General features: G+C 36.7%; 1 protein-coding gene across 2 annotated transcripts; it reads left to right on the top strand.

Moving 5' to 3' along the window:
- The first annotated feature begins 811 nt into the window (after positions 1-811).
- LOC139145482 (transmembrane protein 199-like) lies at positions 812-21,082 on the top strand. Of its 2 annotated transcripts, XR_011554934.1 has the most exons (7): positions 812-1,100; positions 14,524-14,603; positions 16,084-16,173; positions 16,585-16,624; positions 16,793-16,905; positions 17,495-17,632; positions 19,201-21,082. XR_011554934.1 is itself a non-coding variant. In XM_070716688.1 (6 exons), exons 1-6 carry the CDS (start codon positions 827-829, stop codon positions 17,570-17,572), a joined length of 675 nt encoding a protein of 224 aa, XP_070572789.1. In that variant the 5' UTR covers positions 812-826; the 3' UTR covers positions 17,573-17,719. The 2 variants fall into 2 exon arrangements, 1 of the variants encoding a protein (XP_070572789.1); XM_070716688.1 differs by lacking the exon at positions 19,201-21,082 and having other exon boundaries at positions 17,495-17,719.
- The last annotated feature ends 142 nt before the right edge of the window (positions 21,083-21,224 follow it).

Genomic DNA, 21,224 nt, shown 5'->3' with positions numbered 1-21,224 from the left:
ACAGAGATTATTCGCAATGTCAGCAAATTTCTCTTTTTTGCTTTCAAAGCACGAAGTGAACTTCAAATGGATACTGTACAAACTTAAATATTTATATTTTTTCACTTGTTCCTTTGACTGAAATGTATTTTCTGTAATGACTTTAGCACATAGGGCCGGAGGCCTATAGTGCAAATAAAACTTAATTATTATTATTATAAATAGAGAGAAAGGGCTTCTCCATGTATACAACATGGCAACTCCATGGACCTGTGGACTGTCTTTCAAATATACTAGTGCAAGTGTTTTATTCATAATGTGGAATCTGCTTTAATTTGTTTCGCATTCTCTTAGTCACTTGTGAACGATCGTTTTGCATATAGAAATTTCCCTGTCAGAGATAAACGATATTTTCACCTTGCTTCCTTGCACAGGCCGAATTTTGCCATAGAGTAACCCTCGGATGAGCTGCATTAAAATCAGAAACACCACCAGATTTCTCTATCATTGATCCTTTTAATTGGCAACTCACGTATATACAACATAGGTAATCATATAGTAAACATAGTAAGTAGTTGTTAAAAAGCGACAATGCTTTCGATTTCTATTAGGTCGTCCTCCACCCTGAACTAATAAGCTATAATCATCCTATGATCTTTTCTTTTCTTCTGCGCGCTGCCGAAGTCAATCAGGTCAATGCAATCTTGGTACAATTCGGTACCCTTGCCCGTGAATCTGGTTACTGGTCGACCGCTGGTTGTGACTTACACTTTCTGAACACCAACTTTGGACTATGTGATAGCCTAGAGAGATACTCCCGGGGCCGAACTGTGACTAGTCTATAGGAATGGAGGAGCTGCTAGCTGTAGAGGGATTCCCTGTTAATGACGTCATCGTGAGGGTATCCCAATCCCATAATCCTCTAAAACAAGCCAATATGGCGGCGGTTCATGTGACGCTGAGCGAGCGGATCAAGCGAGTGATACAAACGCTGCTAACGGACAGTGATCTGCCAGACAAACTTCGGTTAGACCTAGAAAAATACTGCGGTAGTGAAAAGGATCCAAGTGAAAGTATTCCATTCCAAGTCGTTCGGAAATGTCATCAACAGCTTACAAAAGGTATTACATTATTATTACACTTTCAACACTGCCTAAGTCACAGGTGCTTAAATTAACCAGTGATCGCGAAGCCCCCTGTAAACGTACGTAAATAGGGCTTCGCGATCACTGGTTGATTTAACCCCTTGACTACCAAGGCCAATGTATTCCTATATACCAGGCCCCTTATGTCAATTTTGATAAAACCTTGGGTGTGGTCATTGCATGAACACTGCTTAGAGTAAAAATTAAGTAAGTACCAAAAAACCATATATTTTCTGAATCAGCATGAAATTTCCCACTTTTTCATACATAAGATTTGTATTTCCAGGTCACGTGACTGATCACATGACACGTCATGTGACCAGAGTTGGCAAAGAATACGAATATTTGAAGCATCAGGACGTGTTTTGAATCCATAAAATGATGCAAATTTGAATGCAGTTGTAATTTTCATGGCATTATCTTTACATATATGTAATAATAACTACCCTTTACTTTATTTATAGATGTACCTATTTAAGATTTTTCTCACAAAAGGCAGAGTAAATGAACCATAAACATCAGCATCTGACATGATTCTGTATTTGAAAATCAACACATTTTATATTTGTAAACACCTGCTTTATGTCTTCCTTGCAGAAACATGCATCTAAAATGGTTATGATTTATCAAAAAATAATTCACAATATCTAAAAATACATTTTAGGTAACAACATATCACATGACCAAACACATGACCAGTCATGTGACCAGTCATATTGATAATATGGCTGCTATAAAATTTCACTGGCTTATAGTACAAAATTGTATTTCCTTTAGTTTCATTCACGAATATTGCTGTTAATAGAACATATTTACATATAAATCATTTCCTTTTGTTTTCAATAAATAAATATTTCATTTCATTAAAAAAAACAAACCATAAATATCTTCGCGATCGTCCGTACTTCTGAAAACTGTAAACAATCAGTGCGACACTTCAGTGATCAGCCTGACCTTTTAGGGTCGAGGTCATGGGTCACGACATTTGCTTCCGGATTTTGGCCATACTCGGACGTACGGGGGCGCAATCACATTCAGGCCAGATCGGAATACATCAATCTTAGTTGCGCTGCGTGCCGGCGCCGAAATTACGGGATTTTTAGCGACAAAAACGAAGCAAATACGCCTATTTAACTGTGCCGGATATTTCCGGCACTCAAGGTATATGGTAATTCAATATGGCGCCGGAAATATCCGGCGCCATAGGTAGTCAAGGGGTTAAGCACCTGTGGCCTAAGTAATAGCTGGTGCCGCGGCGGTGGTGCCGCGCGCACTTCAGTTCAGATTAGTCTGTATGCTGCTAATTACTGCCCGTGACTGCCCGTAGCTGCCTGAGGCCTGCCCGAGACCTGCCCGAGCACTGCCCGAGGAAAAAGTGGGCCAAATTTCGCCCATTTTAACACTAGGCCAATAGGTTCAGTTTATATCATGCCCAGCCACCCAAAAATATCATTGATTTGGCGTTAACCTGATGTTTTTCCGGCAGTTTAGGAACACGGAAGACGCACAGTAAGTGAGGCTACCCACAATTCTCCGTGATCTGTACACAGGGAGATCACTCACTGAACTGAAGCAAATTTCTTCTGTACAGAGAACAACTCGGTCTATATTTCAAAATTCTGGCAACATAGTTCTAATATTCATAATTTTCTGATTTCCCACTGTGAATAGTGAGAAGATCAACCCCTTTTCTGCGGAGGAGATAGCGATTTTGTAATTTTGTTGACATAGATTTTTGACAGCCATACACAATATTTTCAAGGAAACTAAGGGAATAAGTTGCATCTGTGTTGGCAAAAGAAAGGATATTGATTTTTTTTAATGTTCGTAACAAAGGAAATTTGCATGTCTGACAGGTGGTATGATGAGACCATCTTAGTTGCTGATAACTTTATCTTGACAAGTGTGCAATTTTTAGCACCTCCAAACATTGACTTCTCATTCAATTTACTCTTGAATTTTAAACATAATCAATAATTTTGGAACATAGTTTTAACAAATAATCCTTAACTTAAATTGTCAGTTAAAAATTGTTAAGAAACTGATAAAATTGAAAAAGCCTTTAGAAAAAAATGTCTGAGTGCACAAATCAAGGGGAATGGTGGGTAGCCTCACTTACTGTGAGACGTTGGTCTTTATAGGCAAGCGGCGAATCCACAAAAAGGGCCTTATTTTAGGAGTTTAATGTACCCACCTTACATACGGCCACATCATACGTCATTTTAAAGCTTATTATCTCTACTTTAAAAAAATTGACGATGTGGAGCTGCCAAGTAGGGCCATAACCTCCTAATTTGCATAATTTTCAAGGGTACCCAATTTGCATAAATGTGATATAATATTTGACATTTATTGATAACTTCTCTAACGATACGTTTAAACTATCGAGTAATATATCAAATGAAAGGCCTTTCCATGTAGAATACAAAATGGATATTCAAAAGATATTAAAGTTGATTTCACTGAAATATTTTCATGTTTATATGGAAAACAATATTTTCCCCTTTTGAATAACAATATTTTAAAAATTGTAACACATACAGCCACAGCACACAGCCACATCATACATCATTTGAAAGCTTATTATCTCTACTTTAAGAAAATTGATAATTTGGAGCTACCACAACAGGCCATAACCCCCAAATTTGCATAATTAACTCGGGTACCCAATTTGCATAAGTACGATATAAAATTAGAAAATTCACTGTTAACTACTGTAAACATACTTTCAAACTATCGAGTGATATGTCAAATGAAAGGTACTTGCATGTAGAATACAACTTTGGTATCCACAGACATGTTCAAATTGATTTCACTGAAATATTTTAATATTTATATTGAAAATTATATTTTCCTCTCTTGAATATCAAAATTTTAAACATTTTAACACATACAGCCACAACATACAGCTACATCATACATCATTTGAAAGCATATTATCTCTTCTTTATGAAAATGGACAATGTTGAATTGTCAAGTACGGCCATAGCCCCTAATTTGCATAATTAACAAGGGTATCAAATTTGCATCCATGCAATATAAATTACATATTCATTGTTCACTACACTAAACATACTTTTAAACTATCGAGTGATATATCAAATGGAAGGTGTTTGCATGTAGAATATGAAATAGATATCGAAAGAGATATTTAAATTGGTTTAACAGCAATATTTTCATATTTATATTGAAAATAATACTTACCCCTTTTGAATAACAATAATATAAATATTTCATCACATACAGCCACATCATACAGCCACATCATAGGTAATTTTAAAGCTTATTATCTCTTATTCAAGAAAACTGACAATGTTGAACTATAAAGTAAGGCCGTATCCCTAAATTTGCATAATTTACACCGGTAAGCAATTTGCATAACTGTAATATAAAATTAGAAAATTCATTGACTATTCAAAACATGCTTCTCAACTATCGAGTGATATTTCAAATGAAAAGTATGCATGTAAAAAACAAAATTAACATCCAAAGAGATATACAAAGTGGTTTTACGGAAATATTTTATATTTGTAGTTAAAACAATTATTTTCCCCTTTTGAACAACGGTGTTTTAAAAATTTTAACAGCAGTATCAATGCAACCACATGCATTTTGATGTGCGAAGAGTGCATAGAACACGGAGAACAAACAACTGAAATGAGGTCTGGAAATGAATATTTTGTTGGTTTAATGTATGTTTCAAAACATATGAATAGCTCTTATTGTCTGCATTATTATCCGATACCGATGTATAGTTTTTATAGGTCAGAGAGTGTACCCATTCACAGCATATGAAAACCTTTTAATGTTACTCAAGTATGCCAACATGTTCTTGTAATGTTGTAACCAAGGCAACAGCACTAATATATATATATATATATATATATATATATATATATATATATATATATATATATATTATATATATATATATATATATATATATATATATATACCAGGTGGCACCTGATCAGTACTGCTTTGGGAACCAAGGCAAATAACTGTATTGTTTTCAAATCCCCAAAACAGTGGCCTTGGTAAATAACTGATGAACACCTAGGAGATTTTGATGATGTTTTTTCTTTGCTGTATATTAATTGTTATAAAATAATCCTCCTGATGTCATATCTTCATCATTCATATGACACAATCATAGAGAACCCATCATGATCTATTGCTTGCACTTGCATGACGTTATTTTACACCATTGCTGTACTTATTTCCATCCGAGTGAATTTAAACTGTTGAACTACTTCTGACTATATTTTTAACATATACGGTTAATAATTTGAACGCCGACATTTTTTCCTAAAGATATGTTGGGAAAATATCACTGATTACTATTAAGTTCATATATAAAGAAAGATCCCCAACGACACTAGTGTAGTTGTTGAAAAGTAACTCTGTAGCCGAAACAATATGTGAGAGTAAGCTGTAGTCAAAGTTATGGCATAATTCATGATCCAAGTCATTCATGCCGATACAGTGTCATGCATTTCAAGTTCATCTAGTAATTCTACAAATTCATCATCCTCTTCTTAAACAGTTTTGTCATGAGTGAAAGGGTTGCCACAGTTATAGCTGCCTTGTGCATGGAAGATTAATTTGACAGCAGACACAACTGGTGACAGTGTAATAAGAGAAAGCAAACTCCACACATCGTTCATATCTTATTCTTGTTTGAATTTTGTGTATGTTATGTTTGGCGGTTTTGTGTAAAGTGTTGATTTGCTGCAAGACGTACCCCTAATCTACGTATCCTGCCCTGAACCCGCACTGGAGTGGAAAGACTACTGTAACACTGCAATCCTTTGATGCTACCTTTCGAGAATAGAGTTGTCTTCGTCAGTCACATACTTTTACTTACTTTTACTCTTTATTTATACTTGATTACTTTCATCTCAAAAAAATCTTGCATTTTGTATCGTATTGTTGTGGCATAATTGTTCTAATGTATTGTAATGTTTCGCCTTTCACAAATCCTTGAATATTGCCGTTTGATTGCATGAACTGGAATCTGGTATCTGTTGGTTGTACGTGTGTGTTCTTTAAGTCGAGAATATTAATTTGATGCATCGATGACCTTCACAGATAATGAGGTCTAAAGATGTGATTTTTTGAGAAGAGCTTTCAACATTTCAGAGTAGGATGCATTTTTTATGTTTGATATGAATTTATTAAGCTTGTGCTGGATTCCAATGAAAGTCATACATTGTCTCTGAATCTCAGTCAGAGCGATATTTGTTCTGTGTGTAGCTAAATTATTGTTATTTTGTATATATTTTATTCTTATTTTGCATAGTGCGGGCATTATTCGTATTTACTACACAATTTTATGCATATTAAAAATAAGTCAAGATATCTCGATTTGAATAAAATATTTAATAAGAATATTTAAGATACGTGTTTTGAATTCATATTTCTATTCTACATGCCAATACCTTTCATTTGATATATCACTCGATAGTGTTATGTAGGTCATTTCCCCCACACTCATCATGACCTGAGTTCAATTAGTCTAGAACATTCTCAAGGTCACTGCCCTTGATGACCTCACAACCTTGAATTCAATTAGTCATGTTTGGAATGTTCTGGAAAGTTGATTAGTTGTGTAAGGGAGATAATTTTAGAACAGTAATTAGCATGTCAATAAAAGTTCTAGATTGTTCTTATATGCCTTTATAAAAGGGACGTGCTCAGCTTCCAGTCAGACTTTTGGGATCGTGTCTCTTGTGTGTTACTAAACTCCAGCAGTAGTCATTCTCAAGACTTTTCAAGACCTTCACTGTCAACGCTGGATTTATACTGTGGACTTTGTGCAGCTTCAAGCCTGCAAGCCAAAGGACTGTTCATTCATCCGACTGACTGTTACAACTCTGAGACTGGAGCTTTGCCGTCCCAGCTGAGATAAGTAGTCTGTACACTTTTAAAGCTTGTACTCTGTCCCTGACTTAGCAATTAGTTTTGTTTTCGTAATAAATTTTGTTTAAACGTAAACTGCTGAGTTCACCCTTTTGTTCGTTTTCTCTGCACGTAACAAATTGGGGGCTCGTCCGGGAGACGAATATTTTGAGCCGTTTGACAACATTTTGCCTACCTTTCAAAACTACTGTATACTGTGAACTCAGCGAAATTCATCATGGCGGAATTCAAGCCAGACGAATTTATGGATGACCTTGATCAGGACACATTTAATTCCCTCAGAAAAGACAACCTCATAGCACTGGCAAATTTCCTTAAAGTAGATGTCAAAGGATCTATGCGCAAGCGAGAAATACAGTTCAAGATTGCAAAACATTTAGTTAATTCTGGCCATTTTGAGGAGTCTGCCTTAAAAGATTATGAGCTTGAGTCTTCCTTCCAACTCAAAAAATTGGAATTAGAAATACAGGCAGATTTCGAGCTAAAAAAATTGGCATTAGAAAAAGAAAAAGAATTACAAATGAAAGAAAAAGAATTACAAATGGAAAAGGAGAGACAGGCATTAGAAAAAGAAAAAATACAAATGCAGTTAGAAATGGAAGAAAGACAGAAAGAGAGGGAATTGGAAATGAAAGAAAAGAATTGCAAATGGAAGAAAGACAAAGGGAGAAAGAAAGAGAGGAAAAAGAAAAGGAAAGAGAATTAGCAGAACACGACTGCAGTTAGAAATAAAACGTTTAGAGCTTGGAAAGTCAGGAAAATTCTTCCCTTCAGACAATTTTGACATCACTAAGCATTTCAGGTTAGTTCCCCCTTTCCAAGAAAAGGATGTTGATAAATATTTCCTTCATTTTGAGAAAGTTGCTCAGAGTCTGAATTGGCCTAAGGAGTCCTGGTCTATGCTTTTGCAGAGTGCTTTGGTGGGTAAAGCCAGAGAAATTTACATTCAGTTGTCAGTAGAGCAGGCTTCAGATTATGATTCTGTGAAGGAATTAATTCTCAAGGGCTATGAGTTGGTGCCTGAAGCTTACCGTCAGAAATTTAGGGATTGTGAGAAGGTGAAGGATCAAACTTATGTTGAATTTGCTCGAACAAAAGAACAACTGTTTGATCGTTGGTGTTCTTCTGAAAAGGTCAGTCAGAATTATGACAAATTACGACAGCTTGTTTTGATTGAGGAATTTAAGAGGTGCATTCGGAGTGACATCAAGACGTTTATGAATGAACAAAAGGCAGATACATTGGAGGTTGCTGCACGTTTGGCCGATGATTATTCATTGACCCACAAATCTTCATTTCTCAGCAAACCATCCCAGTCCTTTTCATACAGAAACAATGCAGGTAAATTTAACTCCTCCTTTTCATCCAAGAATTTTTCAAAGGACAGTAGGAAATCAAATGACAACAGTTCACAAAATTCAAGTAACACTTCCACATCATCAGATCCCAAGTCTCAATCTCCTTCTGACAAACAGTTTGGTACACTTTCTTGTAATTATTGTAAGAAAGACGGCCATTTAATGTCAGATTGTTTCAAATTGAAAAGAAAACGTGAAGGTCAAAGTAGTCAAAGTGGATCTAAGCCCACCGGCTTTATTTCTTCATCAACTCAATTAGAGTCTAATAATGTGTGTAACACATTTTCTGAGGTTAAACCCCTCTTATCCCCAATTAATGAGGTCAAGGTCAATTCTTCTCAAGATAGCATTATGGGTATTTCGAACCATTTATTCATGATGGTTTTATATCACTTTCTAGTGATTTTTCTTCCGCTACCCCTGTCAAAATTTTAAGAGATACCGGGGCTTCCCAGTCTCTTTTGTTGGCAGATACCCTGCCGTTTTCTGAAAAGTCATTTTCAGGTTCTAAAGTTCTTATTAAGGGGGTAGATGTAATGACTACATTCCTGTTCCTCTCCATAATGTCTATTTGTCTTCGGACTTTGTTTCTGGACCTGTGGCTTTAGGTATTAGGCCTTTTTTGCCTTTTGAAGGGATTCACCTTCTTCTTGGAAACGACCTTGCTGGGGACAAGGTCATTACTAATCCACTTGTGACTGATAATCCTAGTTTAGATCAGGATCCAGAGCCAATTGAACAAGAGATACCGATTTATTTCCTTCATGTGCTATTACTCGAGCCATGTCAAAGAAAACTTCCGAGAATCAAAATACTCTCAAAAATAATGTCACAGATGTTGACTTAAATGACACCTTTCTCAGTCAGGTGTTTGACACGGATCATTCCGTTATCCCTCGTGGATTTGAAACTTCCAGTAAAACTTCTGCTGACCAAAGTCAGACATTTTCTAGATCAAATCTCATTGCAGAACAACACAAAGACCCAGATATTTTGTCTTTGTTTGACAGGGTAGATGATGAAGGTAAAACTTCAGATAGCTCTGTTTCCTATTATACAAAATCTGGTATTCTCATGCGTAAATGGAGACCTCCAGATGTTTTGGTTGATGACGATTGGGCTATAAAACATCAAATTGTGATTCCAAAGCCCTATCGTGCTGAAATATTGCGCCTGGCCCATGAAGCGCCCTGGGCTGGTCACTTAGGAGTCAGGAAAACTTATCATAAAATTCTCAGTCACTTTTATTGGCCTAATCTCAGGCAGGATGTAGCACATTTCTGTAAAACTTGTCACGCATGTCAAATGGTAGGAAAGCCAAATCAGACCATTCCAAAGGCCCCTTTACAGCCAATTCCTGCATTTCAAGAACCATTTAGTAGGATACTAATAGACTGTGTTGGGCCCCTACCAAAAACAAGATCAGGAAATGAGTATATGTTGACAATTATGTGTACATCAACCCGGTTCCCAGAAGCCATACCACTGAGAAATATAAAGACAAAGACTATAGTGAGAGCTTTAGTCAAATTTTCACTTTATTTGGCCTCCCTAAATGTGTCCAGTCCGATCAAGGCTCCAACTTTATGTCTGGTATTTTTCAACAAGTAATGGATCAGCTAGGCATTAAACAGTATAGGTCATCCGCCTATCATCCAGAAAGTCAGGTGCTCTTGAGAGATTTCATCAAACTTTGAAAAACATGGTTAGGACCTACTGTTTTGACACAGAGAAGCAGTGGGATGAAGGAATTCATTTTCTGCTCTTTGCTGTTAGAGAGTCAATTCAAGAGTCTCTTGGTTTTAGCCCATTTGAGCTTGTATTTGGACATACAGTCCGTGGCCCACTTAAGCTCGTTAAAGAGAAATTCCTGTCAGACGATGATGATTGTCTGAATATTTTGCAATATGTGTCAGATTTTCGTACAAAACTCTCTAAAGCATGTGAATTAGCCAGAGAAAATCTTGAGTCATCTCAGCAGTCAATGAAAACCAAATATGATAAAAACACCTCAAAACGGAAGTTTGAACCAGGTCAAAAAGTTCTTGTTCTACTTCCGGTTCCTGGCAAACCACTCCATGCTCGTTACTTTGGGCCATATCTAATTGATAAGAAATTGAGTGATTTAAATTACATCATAATAACACCTGACAGGCGAAAACAAAAACAGCTATGTCACATAAATATGCTTAAGCCATATTTGGATAGGGATAATCCTACTATAACTCAGCCTGTCAGTACCGTCAGTTCTGGCCATTATGAAGATAGTGATACTGAAACTGACTTGAGTGAAAATACTCTAAACTCAAAGCTGGGCTCGGTCAAGCTTCAGAACTCAGAAATCCTGGAGAAGCTGGAGTCTACAAAGTTGGCACACCTCCAGCCAGAACAACAACAACAGGTGAAAGAACTGCTCCATGAATATAAACACCTGTTTCAAGATGTTCCAACGAGGACAACCATCATCTACCACAACGAAGATGTCTGCGACAGTAATCCAGTGGAACAACATCCAGACGGACTGAATCCTGCGAAGCGGAATATCTCCAGGAGGAAGCCAAGTATTTGCCGAACAATGACTTTATCGAACTCAGTAAAAATAACCGGACTTTGCCGTGCATACTTTATGCCAAATTCAGTGCCATTTCAAGTTTTCCAACAACAAATTGCAAGAAGATAGTCATGGGACATCCTGTTTGCTACTTTTCACACAAATTTAACAAATCCCAGAGAAATACTCTACAATTGAAAAAGAGTGTTTATCTTTGATATTAGCTTTACAGCATTTTGAAGTTTATGTTACTTCTTCAAATCAGCCAATAGTGGTTTATATTGATCACAACCCTCTTGTTTTTCTGCAGAAATTTAAAGGCAAAAATCAGAGATTGCTAAGATGGAGTTTAATGTTACAGGAGTTTAATCTTGACATTAGACATATCAAAGGCAGAGACAATTTAATTGCAGACTGTCTCTCTCGTATTTAGAGTTTATTGTTGTTCACTTTCAAGAAATTTTACTTTAGAGTACAACAAAATTTGAGTACTTAAATCCTTTTCAAGATTACATTTCTAAAAGAAAGATTTTTCTTTGAAAATTTTCTTTTTTTTGAAGAGGGGGTGTGTTATGTAGGTCATTTCCCCCACACTCATCATGACCTGAGTTCAATTAGTCTAGAACATTCTCAAGGTCACTGCCCTTGATGACCTCACAACCTTGAATTCAATTAGTCATGTTTGGAATGTTCTGGAAAGTTGATTAGTTGTGTAAGGGAGATAATTTTAGAACAGTAATTAGCATGTCAATAAAAGTTCTAGATTGTTCTTATATGCCTTTTATAAAGGGACGTGCTCAGCTTCCAGTCAGACTTTTGGGATCGTGTCTCTTGTGTGTTACTAAACTCCAGCAGTAGTCATTCTCAAGACTTTTCAAGACCTTCACTGTCAACGCTGGATTTATACTGTGGACTTTGTGCAGCTTCAAGCCTGCAAGCCAAAGGACTGTTCATTCATCCGACTGACTGTTACAACTCTGAGACTGGAGCTTTGCCGTCCCAGCTGAGATAAGTAGTCTGTACACTTTTAAAGCTTGTACTCTGTCCCTGACTTAGCAATTAGTTTTGTTTTCGTAATAAATTTTGTTTAAACGTAAACTGCTGAGTTCACCCTTTTGTTCGTTTTCTCTGCACGTAACAATAGTTGAAAAGTAAGTGAAGACTACATAACTATGGATTTTTTTATTTTTATAGAGGACTCATGCAAATTAGGTACCCATGTGCATTATGCAAATTAAAGAATTACGGCTGTATTTTGCAGCTGCATATCGTCAATTTTCATGAAGCAGAGGCAATAGGCTTTCAACTGACGTATAATGTGGCTGTATGATGTAGTTGTATGTGTAAAAATTATTTAAATATCGTTATTCAAAAGGGGAAAATATATATTTCGATATAATTATGAAAAGAATTCAACAAAATCAAATTTAATATCTCTTTGGGTATCTATTTTGTATTGTACATGCAAATACCTTTCATTTGATATATCACTTGATAGTTTAAATTTTGCATAGAGTAGTTAATAAATTCCTAATTTTATATCAAATCCTGTAGTTTGCGTACCCATGTGAATTATGCAAATTAGGTGCTATGACCGAACTTGACAGCTCAACATTGTCAATTTTCTTGAAGTGCAGATAATAAGCTTTCAAATGACGTATGATGTGGCTGTATGATGTGGCTGTATGCATTAAATTTTTTAAAATATTGTTATTCAAAAATGGAAAATATTTTTTCAATATAAATATGAAAATACTTTAATGGAATCAATGTAAATATGTCTTTGGATATCAAAGTTGTATTCTACATGCAAATACCTTCAATTTGATATATCACTCGATAGTTAAAAGTATGTTTAGAGAAATTAACAGTAAATTTATAATTTTACATCGCATTTATGCAAATTGGCCCCCCGTGTTAATTATGTAAATTAGAGGCTATGGCCCTCTAAACAGCTCAACATTGTCCATTTTCATAAAGTAGAGATAATAAGCTTTCAAATGACGTATGATGTGGCTGTTTGATGTGGCTGCATGTGTTAAAATTTTTAAAATATTGTTATTCAAAAGGGGAAAATAATTATTTCACAATAAATATGGAAATATTTCAGTGAAATCAATTCAAATATATCTTTGAATAACTATGTTATATTCCTCAGGCAAATACCTTTCATTTGATATATCACTCGATAGTTTAAAAGTATGTTTAGAGTAGTTAACAATGAAATTTCTAATTTTATATCGCATTTATGCAAATTGAATACCCGTGTGAATTATGCAAATTAGGGAGGTATGGCCCTACTTGGCAGCTCCACATCGTCGATATTCTTGAAGTACAGATAATAAGCTTTCAAATGACGTATGATGTGGCTGTATGTAAGGTGGGTACATTAAGTGTGAAAAATAGGTGAGTCTGCCGCTCGCCTATTAGGACGTCGCCAGCTTGATAGTGAGATCATACCATTCAGTCCGAGAGGTGGCACAATAACCTCGCCGAGCGCGTACAGCCTGACAGCCTACCACCCCTTGCACTGAATGGTATGATCTCTCAATCAAGGTGGAGACGTGTTTCTCGTTGAAAGCCAGGCGTCTTTCGGGTTCTAAAACCGCTACAGAAAACACCAAATCAATGATACTTTTTCTTGACTGGGCACATTATAAGTTCAACCTATTGGCTTAGTGTTGAAATGGGCGAAATATGGCCTACTTGCTCCTCGGGCAGTCCTCGGGCAGTTCTCGGGCAGTCCTCGGGCAGCTACGGGCAGTAATTAGTAGGACCCATAGGTATGTCATTTTACGGCATGGGCATTCGTACTCACGTTTGATTAGGCAATAATGAAAGTGCCTGTGCGCTATGTACAACCGCGGTCCCGAGGGACCGTGGTACAACCAGGCACAGGAAGGTAAAGTCGCGCTGCATGTAAGGTGACCTGTCCTACATCCTGGGACCAGGAAACAAGCGCTCCGACAAGCAGATCACAGTAATTGTTACTGCTATGGTTTGTGCTACTAACTGGTGTATAAGATGCTCCACTTACTGCCATGCCCAAGGCGTTCTCCAGTACGTTAGTTCATGAACTAAGTCAGACACAAGCTTCTTCATCCAGCCAACAAACTGAGCTATTGGTATTGTAAACACATTTCAAAAAAAAATATAGTAACATTTTCTTAACATTTCGTTCCATGCAGTTAAGATTCTAGGAATTTCAAAGGTGCAGGAAATGCTCACCGTGGATCTATTATGGAAGCATCACGATTCCAACAGGAATTATTAAAAAAAAATAAAAAAATCGGAGAAAATTGCCATGCGATGCACTGGTTATGACTTTTACTACATAATTACTGAGAGTGGTTTGTTATTCTACTCGACATCAAGTCTCCGACAGTATCTGAGCTACCGGTAAATGGTGTCTAATAGAGATTAATGTTGATTCTGTCACTTTACAATTACCTTGCTGCAATGGTTTGTTTCTCAGTTTTGATGTTTGATTCAAGATAGTACCTAAGGGCAAAATCATCGTTTGTAAACTTGAAATTGATACATATTCTGTCGATATTTTTGTATCCAGATGGCACATCATCACTCTATTTACATGAACTCTTAGAAGGCAGTGAAGTCTACTTCCCACCGCTACCAAAGCCAAAAAGGGTAAGTGTACTTAGCTGTACGTGAAGCTATTAACCCTTTGAGCACTGTAATTTTCTCCCGCCAAAATTTTAGTGTAAAATTTTACCAATTTTCATGTTTTTTTCTGTAACTTTTTGATGATTTTGAACCAAATGGACATCACATTTTGTTGGGTACAGTTTTTTCTCAAAATTTTGGCAAAAATCTCAGAAAAATTGCGTGTAGTGAAGATTTGTCACCCCTTCTAGCAGAAAGTACAGTTAGAACGTATAAGCAGCAAGGGGTAAAATCAGAAATCAGTCTATGGCAATCAGATTCCAATATCAATGGCATTTCAACCCTCTAAACTGGAATGGTATATGTAAGCAATAACACCCCCCCCCCACCCCCGTGCAATCATGGCAAAGTGCCAAAAGTACAGTGAGGCATTTCTAAAACAAGGATGAAGAAGTCTACTCCTGTGTTTGCAAACTAAAAAACGATTTATTTTATTTGTTTATTGCCCTCAAAATTTCCCTGCAAGTAAATGCCCTCCCCTTTATTGGTTTCTGCATTAACCCTCTCTATGCTGGTTTAGGGGCCTGCTCACTTAGGGATGATGGCTTGGATAAGAAAAAAAGGAAACAACCCCCCCCCCCCCCCCCCCCCCCCCCATAGTTTCTTGGGTCACCTGTAACTAATGAAAAACAAGGTGTCTACCCACGTAAACGTTCTCCGTGGCCCAGGAATTTATAATCGCAGGTTAGAAGCTGTTTTGTCGTCACCAAGTAGAGCACATTACACAGAAATTCCAAACTGGTATACAAAACTTATTCAAAAAGTTTGATTCTTGTTAAAAGGCCAGTAGGTGTTACTTTTGACGACTTTTTTCACTATCTTTGTTTTGTATGTCAATTGCAAGTCCTTGTTCTACTTCAAGAGCATGTTAATGGTAAAACCTCTACTATTTAACTTGCCAACACAGCGTCCATATGATGTGTAAAATGCACTGTTGATAGTTGCATGTGAATTCTAGTCCCGACTAAAATTCACTTGTCAACAAAAACATTGCAGTTTACACATGTTCATGTGGGGTTGACAAGCTGAACATTGTGCATTTCAGCATGCTTCGAGAAATAGGACAAGAAAATACAGTTGACATTCAAAACACAAATAGAGAGCAACATTATCAAAAATCATCATAAAAACAAAATCAGTAATAAAAGAATCGTCAAAAGTTACAGCTGCTGGCCCATTAACCCTTTCACCCCAGTTCCCTGTATACAGGTCCAACTTTACCATAGAAAACAATGGATTTGGGACAAACCATGGTGGTGAAAGGGTTAAGTCGGTTATTTCTGTCTGTATTAAAGGGGTAAAAGATGTCAGGAAACCCTGTAGTACAGATATACAGGTGAGGTGGTCGCAGTACCGACACCTGGACACCACTATAGCTCTTGTAGTGGCATGCCGGCACCGTCAGTAACTTAAACTCTCTTGTATTTCACTGCCAACTCCACAGAATCCTGAATTGGTGGCAAGATTGGAAAGACTCAAAGCGGAGCAACAGAACAGAGAGTATAACAGAATGACAAAAGCGATCAATGTCAAGGTGAGACACTTCTATGCTCTGTGAATAGAATTATCAACATATTACTTACTAGGGAAGCATGTGTGTGAGCAATCCAACGTAGGTCAACAGATTGCATGAAGCATTGCTCAGTTATGTGACGTTTCTCTCAAAATTAAGTACGGAGACAATAAAATTGTGTTAGACCAATTAATCTTTTGTCTCGACTCTCTGAACCAAGAGCATTCAAAGTTTCTTGAGAATGGCAGTGACTTTTACAAGTTTGTTGTCAGCAGTTTTCAGTGTTGTGTGATACTAAGAGTCTTGTGTTGTGATCCGGGTAGGTACTTAGGAACTGTACTTTTCTCACCTGTGAGGGCGTGATTTGTAAACCACAAGTTCCGGGCTGCATGCTTTATTACTATTAACACTTATTTCTTTTGTACTCGGCAGAACCTCCAGAAGACAAGTTTTGCAGAGTTTGGTGCGGAAGGTAAGTTATCATTTTCAAAAGCGGAAATATTCGATGATATTAGTGAAAAAAAATCAGTATTTTTTTTGCACGCAACATAGGAGATAATCATGACATGTTTTCTCAGTAGTCTCAAGTGGAGTAAATAAAGGTTGATGTAGGTTTCTCGTCTTCATTTCATGATTTCAGTGAGAAGTGTTAAAAGGCAGGTGATGACGGTGATGAATTCCTTTCTGACTGTGATAGGAGCGTTTGTGTTCGGGTACATGGCTGCTTCCTTCTCCCACCAGCCTGTAGCATTGGTAAGTTACACAGAGATTAGAGACAGAGTCAGTTATTTCCAGGCAAGACTGAGGATTATGGTCACAGAGAGTGTTTAGCATTTATGTCTGCTTATTCTAAGGAGGCTTGATCAGGGATACAGGTTAGAGTACAGAGCTATATTGCCCCCAAGGAAAACCATTTTAGTTAATATTCAAATGTTTGTTTCCTACTTTTATGCACTCATTGCAAAATTTGTTATGGTTTGATGATAAGAAAATTATTTAAGCAAACCAGTAACATAAGGGAATTTTTCTGTAAAGAGGACAACAAGATAAGAATTGCAAAATCCAATGTCATATCAGATGCTGGTGATAGAACCAGAAAAATAAATGTCTTTGTGGACATTTACTGAAATCTAATTGCATGACAAAAGTTTGAAAAAGGCTAAGCAGAGAATATTGCGTAGATTTATATGCAGACAGCTCTCAAATTAGGTTTGACAGTAAATTGAAGTCAACATAATCACAGTCCCTGGGATGGTGGTGTAATTGACTACACACTCCTTCAGTATTTGTTTGTAACATGGTCTGCAGACATACTTGATTTTTTTGTTTGTTATTCTTTCAGTGTGTCATGGTTGGTCTCGTCCTTTCATCCATAGTTGGCCTGGCTGATCTGTACTTTCTCGCAAAGACGACACTCTGATGATACAGTATCCTGTAGTGCCAGCCTTCATCATCTTCGTTACTTTTTAGCTCACATTTGGTTACACCAATGTGAGTTTATCGTATAAGCTGAAGTCGATGGCGTCTGTATGTATGTGTGTATGTATGTATGTATGTATGTATGTATGTACGTACAGTATGTCCGTCAACATCAAAAACACGCAAACCGCTGCGTGTTTCAGCTTGGTATTGGGTGTGTGGATGCATCCTGGGCTATAGATGGGATTTTTCAAATGAAGTCTGCATTGCCAAAATTATGCAAATGAGCTTATAAAATGTGAAAATGGTCAAGAATTAATAACTCAAGAATTGCTGTTTTGATTGCTTTGAAAATTTTTGTGCAAGTACCTTAGGTGAACCTTATACAGTTTTATGAATATTGTGAAGATATCCTTAATTTTGTATTTTTGCTGAATTTTTTGGTGATTTTTCTCATTTTCAGTAAAAATTCTTCTTCTCTGAAACCGCCAGCCCAATGGCTCTTAAATTTGAGTTGGATCTTTGCGAGGGTGTTACTCTTCTAATTTATTGAAATTATGACGAAATTGGGAAAATTACTATTTTGGAGCAATTTTGTCATTTTTGGTCAAAAAATCTTAAACAGTGTTTTCTTTTTAAAACCCCTGGACTGACAGCGTTTATATTTGGTACACAGACGTACAGAGATGACAATAGCTAGATATGTGGAAATTGTCCTGAAATATACAAATTTGTATTTTTAAGACAATATTGTCATTTTTGGTCAAGAAAACTTGTTCTCAAAATTACTTGTTTGATAGCTTTGTAATTTGGTATAAAGTCCCAAGGGATATTATTAGACAAATTTTTTGCTCTTGGGAAACCCCCAAATTTGTATATTTTAGGTAATTTTCTCAGTTTGCGACCTTAAATGACCTACACCAACCCGGGATATGTTGTGAGACAGTTTTGAAGGCTGTGAACATAATTTTGTCATATTTGGTATCAATTTGTAGGAAATTTTGATCCAGAAAACAAAGCTGAGGTGAATTTTTTCATTGTGGACCAATTTTTGCAACTTTTCTATGTAAGACATACAAGAACTGATGAGAAATTTGGATCCAGGATAATTCCAGATGTTGTAATCACTGCCCACAGTGGAAGGCATTTCACTATCTGTAACTAACTTAAGTGCTGTTTTCATTAGAATGATAACACTCATGGCATTAATTAAAAACTGCCCAAGGTTGTAAATATATTTCCTGTCATCTGGCATTATGTAATACCAAGGGATGGAACATTTGATATTCAGGAGGGGGTAGGGTCTAGAAGATTGATGAGGTACGGTAGCATTACTTTTTTACCAGATCCCTTGTAAATTTTTTTACCCACTCCCACCTTTTCTTTTTATCAAGCCTTCTCTGTCTATTTTTTGTTGTTGACATTTGCTTAATATGTATTTAGGATCTGCTTGTCTCATTGCTATAGAAATTGATATGCATGTTCCTAAAGATGACCTCCAGTACCTAAGTTGGAGACCTTATTTGCTTTTGACATTCTTGTTTTTCCTGGTTTAAATATTTCTCGAATGGACCAATTCAAACCGAATGTGAGCACACTGTCCTTGACGGTATTTTTAAGTTTGGGTAGGGGTGGGGATGGGGATGGGGGTGGGGGGGTTATTACACCTTCCATATTACACCTTCCATATTTAACATTGAAAAGAAAACTTGATTTTTGTCAAAAGATATTAGGAAGTAAAATGTCGGTGTGCATTTGGCAAGGCCAAACAGTCACGATTTGCCATATTACAAATTAATACTGTTCTAAGGGGTAAGTTTGTATTATCTTGTATTGAAAGGTCTCCTAAAGAGGGCAGATCAGTACTGTCAAAGGAATCTTTGACTCAATAGTGCACATTGGTGCCAAGTATTTCCAAGTCAACTCCAACACACTCCATGGAGTGTTATATTTGGTTGCACCTTAGAGCCACAAACATGTTGTGGGTCTATTACATACCATAGCAGCCATTCATTAGCAATTGGTTTATGTGGACAAAGTATCTTGATTGCAATATTGTGTTTGTATTTCTGTATTGGTGTTCATACAACAGTAGGACACCTTGGAACCATCTATCAGTACATGTGGTATTTTTTGATATGATTTTGTTTGAGATGACTTTACATTGTGATGTTTGTAGGGGATGTTGGATCCGCCAACTGTGCTGGAACACTACCATAGCCAATACTATCTTCTGAGACTTCTTTACTGAGTTGCAATAGTGTTCTCTTTTCATTTTCAGCTAAAACTAGCAATCTCCTTGCACTGAAATGATTTTAACTTTATGTGCAGCATAGTTTGCCACTTACAAGACCAGGATGGTGACGGTCATGTTTTGGTCATGAACATGACCCCATTAAAGGGTCAGTAGCTGAAACTTGTGCTATTGTTTTCGTTATTTTTGTTCATTTTGTCAACAGAGGTCGCTATTTGGCTTGTAAACTCAGCGTCTATACATGTAAAATGAGGTTTTAATGTTTACATTCTAATTCTTGTCCAGATTAGAATTCTCTTGTCAACAATAACAATGTAGTCTGAACATGTACAGACTGAGCTTCCAACTGAAGATTGTGCATCTCAACATGCTCTGGGGTGGAGAACAACAACATGCCCCGGGGACTCGGAGTAGAACAAGGAACTGCAGTTGACATTAACCCTTGAGTGCCAAAGTCAATTTTTGTCGCCTATATCAAAATATACACCAGTCAATTTTTTTTCTAATTTTTGCTAAAATTTTGATAAAAATCCAAAGCCAATAAAATGTGATGTTCATTTGGTCCAAAATTGTCAAAAAAATTACAGAAAAATTCACAAAATTGGTAAAATTTTGCACACTATAATTTTGGTGGGAAAAATTGCAGCGCTCAAAGGGTTAAAAACAAAAGTTGTGACAAATTCTCAAAAGTTATAGCTGCTAAAGACCTTTAATCTGTGTGAGTGTTGCCTGTGCAGTTATGATCGATGCAAATACTGCAACAAATTCAAAAGTTTTTGAGATAGATGCAAAATCAGGAGATTCATGCAAATTTAATTTATTATTATCGCTTTAAAAAGGATGATTTTTTTCTAACTGTTATTTATTAGCTCATGTTCAAATATAGAGCATCCCATGTACTCATGAAAAGATGTATCAGTAATCACTATTTTGAACATGTGCTCAGAGCCATTGATGTCAATATTTTAAAAAATTTGGATTAAATTTGTACAGTTGCTAGTAGTAGCTAATCTATGTTTGCTTTATGATTACCGTTTTCATGAATCGAAAATAATTCTTGTATGACAATATCTCTTCATGCTACCAGAGTTGTTCACATGTAACGCGCAGGGCAAGACAAACAGACAAGCATAGAGTTAGCCCTGCTAGCGTAGAGTATGATAAGCAACTCGGATTTGTGTATGTGACAGCTGACCTCGTGAGATGTCTCACGGGGAGAAACTGTGAATATTACTTTGAATAAAAGACATAAATTTAGTAGTTTGCCGACAGATTACGTTGTGTATCTGCGTGATTGTTGATGTCTTGACTGTGAAGGGCTCCCTAACTTGACTGTATTGGGTGTGTAGTGCATCAAAAATGATCAAGACGACATGTGCAAGTGACATGTGTTAGTGCA

This window comes from Ptychodera flava, chromosome 12, assembly GCF_041260155.1.
Source record: "Ptychodera flava strain L36383 chromosome 12, AS_Pfla_20210202, whole genome shotgun sequence".
NCBI classification, from domain to species: domain Eukaryota; kingdom Metazoa; phylum Hemichordata; class Enteropneusta; family Ptychoderidae; genus Ptychodera; species Ptychodera flava.
This window is presented reverse-complemented; position numbering and strand designations above follow the sequence as displayed.

Bases quoted from the DNA above. Each gene is read 5' to 3' on its own strand.
- LOC139145482 (XM_070716688.1), top strand. From the start codon at position 827: ATGGAGGAGCTGCTAGCTGTAGAGGGATTCCCTGTTAATGACGTCATC. The intron at 14,604-16,083 runs GTAAGTGTACTT...CCAACTCCACAG, and splicing joins CGCTACCAAAGCCAAAAAGG to AATCCTGAATTGGTGGCAAG. The intron at 16,906-17,494 runs GTAAGTTACACA...TTATTCTTTCAG, and splicing joins CCCACCAGCCTGTAGCATTG to TGTGTCATGGTTGGTCTCGT.